We start from the raw sequence: 10,819 nt of genomic DNA, 5'->3' as shown, positions 1-10,819 counted from the left end.
TATTTGATCACTATAAGATTTCAAAAATTAAAATGTAGGCAGCAAATTTAAAATAAAAATATTACAATAGATACTTAGCCCCTTTTAGTTGTATAATATAACCATAATCGTTACGGTACTGCTAACGATTACATACAAAAAAATATCAGCAATTCATTCCGACTATAATATCATTCATATTCATCTTATCATAGGTACATCTATATAAGATGGGACGTGTAAGAGGATTAATATGACAATCTCCGCATTCGGGTATTACAATAGACAGATGCCTTCACTACTTGACTTGACTATGTCTATACCACTTTTCAATTATTATGGCTAATATAAAAATGGCAATTACATTTATCTATGAAGATATTATATCCAGTTGAAAAGAACGCATATATATAATATTATTATATATTGTATGTAATAATAAATATTTATTTGTTTTAATAAATATTTGACGGTTATAATAAATATTTAAATGGTTATAATAAATATTTAATTGTTATAATGTAAATAAAAATATATATGACTATTCAAACCGCAAACCATAATCGCAATAGTGAGATTTCTTTATACATATTACAAATAAATTAATATTAAGTTGTCCACCACAACAGGCTGGTGGAAACGTTACGATATATGTAGTAATATTTAGATAAAAGCCATGCATTCTAAACAAGCTTTATAGATTGTTCGAAAGACGGCAATAGCACATAAATTTCTTTCCATTATTCCAGAGGTGAGGCGACATTTGATTTCCGCAAAAAAAGTTTACCCCACATAAACTTTCCAGGAAAAAAAAATTGCCACGTCACCCGAACAACGCATCCATTCGAGATGGAAATTTAAACATCATTTTATATTCAATATTGTACAAAACACAATATTGATAATTATAATCTTTTTCAAAAGGCGGTAAGTACGTTATACCTTTATGATAGTGGTTAAATTGTGTTATCTACAATATCAGACAAAAATATCAATCAAGCACCAAGGATATTAGATGTCTCATTGAATTACTCACGCGCGCATGAGAAACTATTGGACCGTAATGTTTTGCACTAATTTTAATTTAACACCAATTAATGTTGCTCTAGCTTTAGACAAACGCATAATTGAATACATTTATCCCAAGACGCTGTGACGAATCACAACTAATTTGGAGTGATTCGAAAGGAAAACTTAGCATACATTAGGAATCACATTTTACACTAAATAGAATATAGACAATACATGTTTTACTTGTTAATTAATGATTCTAAAAATATTCTTTTAAACTTTCTCCTTGGCATCAAAATAAATAACACATTTGGATATGATCAAGGAAAGAAGCGATGATAGATTTGTCGCTGTCGCATTTGTAATCAAATATGGCCGACGGGATGTCCAAAATAAGCATTCATTATTTATTTTTTTACGTAATGCAGCTGACTCTTTATAATAATAAATTTTATTAACTATATAACTAGAGCTATATTGGTATCCTATCACAAAAAATATCAATTTATAAAACATCAAATCAAAATGGATGCAAAATGGAACCGACTTATTTTTAAATAAGTCGTTCTATAGATTCATCTAAATGTCATTCAAGACGGGAAATTAAGATTTAACTGAGCGTAATATGTTTTAAAAATCTACGGAAAAGCTCATTTTTCTTGTGCTTTAATGTCCATGAATTACATCCATTCATCTGCTTAGGGGGTTATGGACTCTGCAATGATTTATTGCATTTATTAGTTAGAGACTAGGTTTATATTGTTTTTCTAAATTAATCTAAAATGTCATGTAGGTATATCGTGAAATGATTCAAGTGTCTCTTTTCACCGGCATAAAAAAAGTTATCTGAGATTAATAATTATTACTCTACGACCGTAAACGGCTTCAGATTTGATCGGTTGCTTGAGCAAAAGATTATGGAAAGTATTAGAGGATATTGAAGCGATGAGAATTATTACAAAATTGTATATTAATTTTATTTCTAGGATTTTTTTTAACGGAACGTCTCTAACACTTCAAAAAATGGAGATTCTTAATAATAATCAACCCGTTTTAAATTTGCTAGAGAAATTTGAAAAATACTAGATGTTCAGATCATACCCTCATACAAATATCATAGTATCAAGTTAATATCTCTAAATGTTTATATTTCACTTGTCAATATCTTTCATTTGACAGTTAATATCCTATCCATCTTAAAATAGCCCACAGTTAATAGGTTTTTGTTATATCTTGAGAATATTTACTGACAATTATAAAATAAAATAATAAGTATGAAGGTACGAGTATATCAAGGAACTTATATAATTTTTTAAGTAGTATCTTTTTAACTGTTATATAAATAGTTTTATTTACAGTTAAAAATTCAACTAACCTTCCATCATTAAATAAAACGTTAATTTTTCTTTTTTTCACCATTATTAATTTCATAATAAATTGATTATCATATTAATTTAGTATGTTAATAATATTTTTGTATTCACAGAAAATTCGACAAATACAAAAAAATTATATCCATAACAATATTGGACAGTTCAAAAGTATATAAGTCAATATTGTTGATATACTTACTTACAAAATGACTTAGGTATAACCTTTGCATATTAATTATTAAAGTCCAATGTATAAATCAACCAAAAATCAGTGTAGAAGTTTTACAACAGAGATTTTTTTGTGGATATCATCGATTATGCGTATAGATCATTTCTGATTACAAAAAAAAAACAGAGTTGGTAGGTACCTATAATATTTTCTGACGACGTACAGGTACTCGATATAATTATTATATTAAGCATTTCATTTTTAAAGTTTTGCCAACAAGAAATTTTGTATGAGTCCCCACTTTTAAATATTATTCAAAATCGTCGTGAAATAAGCGACATGTTTGTATCTTATATTTAAAAAAGCATAGTTTTTTTTTTTGCAATTACGTCATATCAAATCTCTCGTTGGCAAAACTATATACGCATGAATGGCATTAGCACATTATTAGTGTAGCTTCAAGTTTTTTCAGGTAAATAATTTATTGTATAGTGAGCGGTATAAAATCCAGCAAATATAAAGTATATTTTAGTTGTTGTTTGGTCAGAAATGTTAAGTATGACGATTGCAAGATTTTAAGCCGCTCAGTTTAATTAAATTCATCGTTCCATTTCCTCAATTCATTCACAGGTAAAGTGGGTAAATGTTGACAAGACCAGATTTACAAATACCTTTACGATCTTAACGTGTTTACCACCTTTGAACATGTCTTAAAATTAATTTTATATCACATTGTCCATTTTATTGATTCTTCAATAATGCATGACATTTGACCGTTAAATCGTTGCCGTGTTTTAATTTCGGCGTCGATTCGGCATTTGTTTTTACTACACTGTCAAGTGTCCAGTCTTTCCGTGAAATTGATCACTTTATTTTAAATTTATTAAGTATTTGATAGTTGTTTCCATAGCTATCTCACCATAAAATATTACATTCAGTATTACAGGGGGCTATTAACTCATAAAACATCTATCAATTTTAATATAAAATAAACCAACTCAAATTAGTACGTTAAAAAACTCAAATATCCCTTAGGACAAAAATAGTTATATTAATTTTAATCATTCAAATTAAATAAACTATAAAATATTATACAATAATTATGTAACACAATGTAATTTTCTACTATAATATCGTATAATATTGTTATATTATGTTGAAAAAACCACGAATAATAATTAATTGTCAAAGGTGTTTTTTTTGTAGATACACTCTTTTGACACTAGAAAATTTATTGAAAATTGTCATTTATTGGGTTCTGGAAAACGAAAATCATTATGTACCCTGTCTGGATATTAATTTTTAGTACCAACAATGAATGACTGACAACTGAAAAATGTCCTAACTGATTAGGTACTTCGTAATTTAAAAAAATCCTAAGTGCACTTACTGATAATGCCCTCAAATTGAAAACATGCATTATGAAGAGGTAGTTGGGTGATGTATGATAGAAGAGTGTGGTCAAATGCCCCGGTAATAGAATGTCACCTCTTACTTTGGAGGTGAATTCTTTTCTGATGAGAAAGCTATAAACAACCCTGAGACCTAAAACTCGAGTCGGTAGGCGGAGCACGATGTCTCGTGATCTTGAAGATTGATGGTGCAACGGGAGGCCGACGGCGACAGGTCGATCTTGTACTTTTCCAGCAGTTCTTCATTTTCCGTCACCCAGTAGCCAAGCACGTCCGTGTCATACGTTGGGATGATGGTCACTTCTGAAATGTGACAATAATGGTTTCAGTTGCTTGTACACTGAAGATTTTAAAAGTGAGGTAACTAAATACCAGTGACAAAGGGTAGAAGTAGGCCGTTAAGATCCGACACAAATAGTGCATACTAAACTTAGTCAGTCATACCTATTTGTTTTCATTGAGCTAAGACTGCAATCTGCAGATAGTGTTTGTTAGTTTTTAAAATTCTTCTAAAGTTTTCATAATATATATTATGATATATTATATTTTACCATGTCAAAATAAATGAGAAAATAATGTTAAACAATAAAATAAAATTTAAAAACAAAATACAGGGCCCCGAAAATGTCTATGTCTGGTGGGAATGCATTGACTAATCTCGAAGCCCTCGCTACTGGTGCCCGATTACTGATTAGCCTGACAAGTGGAAACAGTTTTGATCCAGAAGTATTCATGGCTGCTGCGATCACACATGTCGTTGACAAATGCAAATGACTTGACATCAAAATGTTAAAATTGGAAACCATCTCTCGTGAAGAGCACGTAAAACTGCTTTAAGAGCGGAAGTGAAACTCAGATCAGGTAGATTTCGCTAATTCTGCTCTCACGTGGTATAGTTTCCAATCCTGATATACTGGAAAATTTGAATTTTTATGCACCCGTGAATTACATGACCTATTTTGGGTGAAAGCTTTTTCCTCATGTCAAGCTCACCGAGCACTAATAGCGAGGGCTGTGCGGCTGGTCAATGCACTCCCTAGAGATGTAGATATTTTTAGCGATGCAATAAGTAATCTGTTTTTAAAATTCTATTTTATTATTTAATTTGTATTTTCCTTGAATTATTGTTGTTTTTTTAATTTTATTTCTTTTGCTATAAATTTTGGTTTCCATTTTTCTCTACTAAGTTGATTTACCTGCACTTTTTATTCTGAGTGTCATGTTGTGAATGTCTTGAATTAATAATTTGCTATGTGCTCAATGTGTCTTTTTTAATTAATAAAATAAATAAATACTTAATTAAATTAGCTGCAAGTAATCTTGCATTGTAAATTAAATTGCAACAAACTTAACATTTGTGATCTGACATTTATTCAATTAATATCGAGAGCCGCTTTGAAATAAACACATTGTATTTGTGTTCCAAGTCTAAAAAAAGTTTTTTAGGCAATTGGTACCTACTTAATTATTGATAGTACAATAGTTAATTTTTTTTAAATATAATAAAAGATTTGTATTCACTCACCTAACTCTTTGTCTTCCCACGTTTGCTTGGCCTCGAGCAGAGCATTATAAATCTCCTTGGAGGGTTCAGTTCCTGAGAACACATAATACCTCGCTCTCACTCGTTTGAAGAACTCGACTGCGGAGTAATACGAGTTGCCGTGGTGCGGAACATATGTTAGATCCATATAAATGGGTTGAATCTTCTTCTTCCGGCTGGGCGACTCCAGTTTACGGCTCTCTTTGGTTTTTTCTTGGTTAATTTTATTTTTGTTAGTCACAGTCGCAGGGGGAACTTTCCTCTCTTTCTTTGGTGTGGTTTTATTCGAGTCGTTCCCGTTAGAAGGAGGTGCCGGGCTCGGTAGACCTAAAGGTTTCCCCCAGCTTTCGATGGGATCCTCAGGAACGGATTTTTTGGTAACGGTTTTATTCTTAGATTCTGCTGTTTCTATCGCTTCTTTGGTGATTTTTGTCGTCGTCGTACTGGAAGTAGTCGATGAGGAGGATGTCGCAGAATGAGATTCAGTGTGTTTGTCTTGGGTATCTTTTGTGCTGACAAACTGCAATGAACACTCATCGCTGCTTTCTTCTTTACCGTTTGTTCCCTCGGCTGAGGGGTATTGGTATTTTGATGTTATTGACGTAATCAAATCGGCACCGCGTGCCAATCGATGTTCTTCTAGTGCCTTTTCAAAATCTAGATCTGCCTCATCTAAAAATCTATGATCCACCTTCTTTTCTATTTTCGCAGAATAAGATGCGTGAACGCTGGATGATTTTTTAGTGTGGGTCTCTTTGGAAACGACACTGTCCTCCGTCTCTGTGAAAGACATCGATGAAGGCTCATCGTCTCCAGGCAGTGCTCCGTAAACGGAAGTGCTCATGGGGTCGAAATTCTTTATGTGGTGTTTGAACGCGTAAATGCTGTCTTCAGACTCTTTCGTCAGATCAAAACCGTGGCTAATATCTATTTGATCTTTGAATGCGTCCGTTTCTTCAAAACTGAGATTTAACGGTGGCGAGTGAGCCAATTGGGATGAACTAGAGCTGCCGATAATATCTCTATCGATTGTCTCAACAAACTCTTCGGTATATTCGGATATTGTGGTCTTTGTGGCTTTCGTCGTTTTTGTATATCCGTCTTTACCTTTGCTCACCGTAGTGGTTTCCACCGTCACCTTTACCTTCTCGGGTGATATTATTTCACGGGTTGTCACAACCGTAATTGTTTGAACTATTTCATCTCCATGTTCCTGTAATGTTTTAGTAAAAACTTCAGTCTCTGTAGTTTTCTCTCCGATTGGGCTAGCTTGCTTCGATTTTACCGCGGTAGGTTTAGTTGCGATTTCCTTTTGGATTGGCTCTTCCACTACTGCCACTTCTTCAATCGGTTCTTCTATTTTTTCAATTTTTGGACTTTCCTCTTCGTCTTTGGGTGATAATCTTTCTATTTGGTCATCTAAGTCATCCAACGATAAGCCGGAAGGCAAATATGTTATTTGGGTTCTCACATCTTTGATTGTTTCTATGGATCCATCTGGAGATTCATTAGTGGTCGTAGTTTCTGTAATAATCTTCACAGCTAATGAATTCTGTATGTCGTGTATCATTTCTTCTTTAGTCGTCACTGTTGTAATGACTTGTTTAATTTCTTCTCCGTCTTGAACTACAATATTATTTTGAGTGTCAGTTTCAGATTTTACTTTTCCAGTCAATTTGAAATGTTTCAACAATTCATTAAGTTCACTGGATGATGTGGTTTGATTTTCAGAAACTGTAATTTTAATATCTTTGGTTGTTTCTGTTGATCCATCAGGGTATTCATCGACTGTTGTCGTTTCAACGGTAGTCCTAATTTTTTTAGATTTCTCATTTGATCCACTCAGTGTATCTCTGGTGGTGACAGTGGTTATTGTCTGTTTTATTTGCTGACTAGCCTTTTCTATTAAATTGGTAACAACTTCGGTGTCCGTCTGAGTTTCTTCAATATCTTCGTCGGTTATGTCCGGTTCATTTAAATCATTGTCGGGACTGGGGGAACTCAATTGAACATCAGCGAGTGTGATCTTTCTATCTTTCGTTGTTTCTACAGCACCATCTGGGAATTCGTCTACTGTGATTGTCTCAACGGTTGTTTTCACTTTTTGAACTACCATACTTTTATTACAAAACTCTTGTCGACTCGTGATAGTAGTTATCGTTCTTAGTATTTCAATTCCATTTTTGTTAATATGCTCAGTCTCTTTTTCGGTAGTCGTTTCAACGTCACCAGCGGGTTTCAGGTCTTTCAAAATATTTTCTAAGCTCTTCGATGATGTAGATTTGTACTCAGAAATAGTAACTTTTATATCTTTCGTAGTTTCAACTGTTCCTTCAGGCAATTCATTCACAGTTGTGGTTTCCACAGTCGTTCTGACTTTCTTAGAGTCGTCTCCTTGTGAAGCTAGAATATCTCGTGTAGTAACGACAGTGACAGTTTGAACGATTTCCTTTCCTTCTTTTGTTATTTTATTCGTTGTGACATCTGTCGTCACATTAGAATCTTCGATTTCGACATCTTCTTCGATTATTTGATCAGCCAAAATAGTGTTTAAATCGGGTGTTACGTCAGCTATGGATACTTTTGTATCTATAGTAGTTTTGACGCTTCCATCAGGGTATTCATCCGCTGTTATAACTTGAACTGTCGTTTTTATCTTCTTTGTAACCTTGTCTTCATCTTCCAATTCTTCGACGGTTGTGATAGTTGTAATAGTTTGAACAATCTCAAAGCCTTCTTTCTTTATCATGTTGGTGGTTTTGTTTTCACTTGTTTCAATTTTACCTGAGGTTTTGTAAGATTTCAGAAGATTTTCTAAGCTGGATGTTTGTTCAGACTTGATATCGGAGATGCTCACTTTGACATCTTTGAAAGTTTCAATAGACTTGTCCGGGTTTTCATTAACAGTTGTAGTTTCAACGGTTGTTCTAAGTTTCTTCACTTTTTCTCCCTTTTCTATTATAATATCTCGTATGGTAACAGTAGTGATGGTCTGCTTCACTTCTTGCGAGTGAACCTTAATGATATTCATTTTGACATCGGTTTCTGTTGACGTTTCTTCCACTATTTCATCAGATGAATCATCAGTGACATCACTGTGGTCATAGACGGTAACCTTTTTATCAACATTTCTTTCAATGCTCCCATCAGGATTTTCATCTTCTGTAGTCGTTTCCACAACTTCCTTAATTTTCTTTGGTATTAAATTACTATCACACATGGTTTCTCTTGTAGTAGTTTTAATGATAATACGTTTAATTGTTATTGTTCCTCTCGTGATAAACTCAGTATGTGTTTCCGTGTTACATGTTTTCTCTCCTACCGATTGCAAATTATCTAATAGGCTCGTGTAATCTTGCAATGACATACATTCTTCATCAGATTTGGCTTCTATTTCTTGTCCACTTGATGTAATTTCCATATCAGTTCCGCTATTTGACTTTTCGATTTCTCCTGACATTGCAGAAGTCGACTTGAGGGTGGATGAACATTCTGAAATCGTTGTTTTAGTGTCTCTTGTAGTCTTGGTTGATCCATCTGACCCTTTGCTTATGGTGGTTGTTTCAATGGTAGTTTTAATACTCTGAGGCGTACCGTCTTCTTTGGAGACAATTTCCTTAGTGGTTACCGTTGTGACAGTCTGTGTCACCAAATTTTCTCCCTCTTTAATTATTTTCGTTGTAGTATCAGTTTCGGTAGTGAACTTTCCTACAGAGTGTTGGATTCCACTAATCATTTTAGCTTCGTCCGATTCCATCTCATCCTTCGCCTGACGCGATTTTTCAGTTTGAGTTGAAATTTTTTGTGTTACAAAATCGTCTCCGATATTCATAGTTTTTGTAACAATATCTGCATTTACACTAGTTATTAAAGAATCATAATTACTTACAATTATATCACAGCAAGCTATTTCAGAACTAGAGCTTGTATCTAATTTATCATGGTCAACAGTCTTTGTTAAGTCTTGTGCTTTAAGAACGCTCGAAATAATTTCCTCTTCAGTTGTTTTCTTGTGGCTCTCAATCTTTTCACTGACAGTTTCTGATACGTGTTGTTCACTAGACTGGAACGATAACTTATTAATAGGACTGACGGGCGCAGTGGGAGGGGTGGAGTGTCCACTTCTTGGCCTTTCGTGAGCCAGAAGGGCTTTCATTTCATTTTCTTTTTCAACATCGGCAATATCCGGAGTACTTTTACCAGAGAGATTTAAATCATCTGTTGAGGCACCTATGTTTTCTGCAGATATTGAAATCTCGTGTTTGGACGATTCAATATTTTCACTGAGAACCGCCGATTTATTTGTTTCCGTTGTCACTTTATCATGACTCTCGACTGATTTTTCTTCAGTTTTATATACCATTTGTTTCGCTTCACCATTGGCATATGGCTTATCAATTTTTTTATCAGAGATTTCAGAAGTAGCTTTTTTTATATCAGCGAGAATCTGATCTTCCATTGTGGATTCATCGATTTCTTCATAATCCTCGGATGCAATACTTCTTTTAGATCTGCCGACTGGATGTGGAATATTGCTTAACTTTTCTGACATTTCAGTGGCTTCAAGATCAACTTGTTCTATGACCTTCATAGAAGTGTCTTTAGAATCAATAACATGTTTTTCTTTGGTGACTTCAGAAGTAACGGAATGCTTGTCATCCTTATCAGCTACAGTTCCATCGTCGGGAATACTTTCATCTTTTACATGTGGAATTAATTGAGGTATATCTACATCTAATGTTGACACTTTCTCAACAGGGGAAAGTGGTTTAGATGCTAAATCTGAACTCAAATCTTTCGTTGAGGAAACCTTTTCACTAAGCCCTGGTAATTTATCATCAGCGGCCAGTGCTTGTTTTCCTAGACTAGTGATTGTTGTAAAGCCAGTCGAGATTTTATCAATAATCTCGGTCACTATTGACTGACTGCTCGAAGAAATCTGTTCACTAGTTATTGTTTTAACATCAGTGACAGAGGAGTATTCTGTACTACTTATTATTTTGTCTGTTTCAGTTTGTTGTGATGTCATTTTCGATAAATCATCAGCTTTGTCATCTGACTCTGTTTGAACGGAAAAGCGACTTTCAATTGACAACTGTGTTTCATCATCAGTGACTGATTTCTTCTGTAAATTATTATCATTATCTACAATACTATGCTCAGGAGATGCTTTGCCATCAGTAGAAGTCTTTCCTGACACAGCGAATAATTCTTTCTCATCAATAGGAGAAGCCCCTCTCGAAGGTTCTTTGCTTACTGAAAGAGATTTATCATGTACGCTTGATTCTCTTTCTTCTGCTGGCGTGTGAGCAGGTACAGGTGTTGCTTTCCC

The 10,819-nt window shown here is 33.9% G+C and overlaps 1 protein-coding gene across 1 annotated transcript in view; it reads right to left on the bottom strand.

Annotated features, from left to right (window-relative positions):
* Window positions 1-3,938: 3,938 nt before the first annotated feature.
* Window positions 3,939-10,819, bottom strand: part of futsch (microtubule-associated protein futsch) — a 311,319-nt gene continuing 304,438 nt past the window's right edge. The window contains exons 8-9 of the mRNA XM_085945956.1: window positions 5,470-10,819; window positions 3,939-4,247 (exon numbers count right to left, since the gene is read on the bottom strand). The exon at window positions 5,470-10,819 is cut by the window's right edge and continues 22,802 nt beyond it. Of these exons, the coding sequence (XP_085802082.1) occupies window positions 4,078-4,247; window positions 5,470-10,819 (5,520 nt within the window). The 3' untranslated portion in view covers window positions 3,939-4,077. The remainder of the gene's footprint in view (window positions 4,248-5,469) is intronic.

Source organism: Rhyacophila brunnea, unplaced genomic scaffold, assembly GCF_057557595.1.
Source record: "Rhyacophila brunnea isolate RB1 unplaced genomic scaffold, BYU_Rbru_1.0 scaffold_19, whole genome shotgun sequence".
Taxonomy (NCBI): Eukaryota; Metazoa; Arthropoda; class Insecta; order Trichoptera; family Rhyacophilidae; genus Rhyacophila; species Rhyacophila brunnea.
The sequence above is the reverse complement of the archived record's forward strand: the minus strand, read 5'-3'. Positions and strand labels throughout refer to the sequence as shown.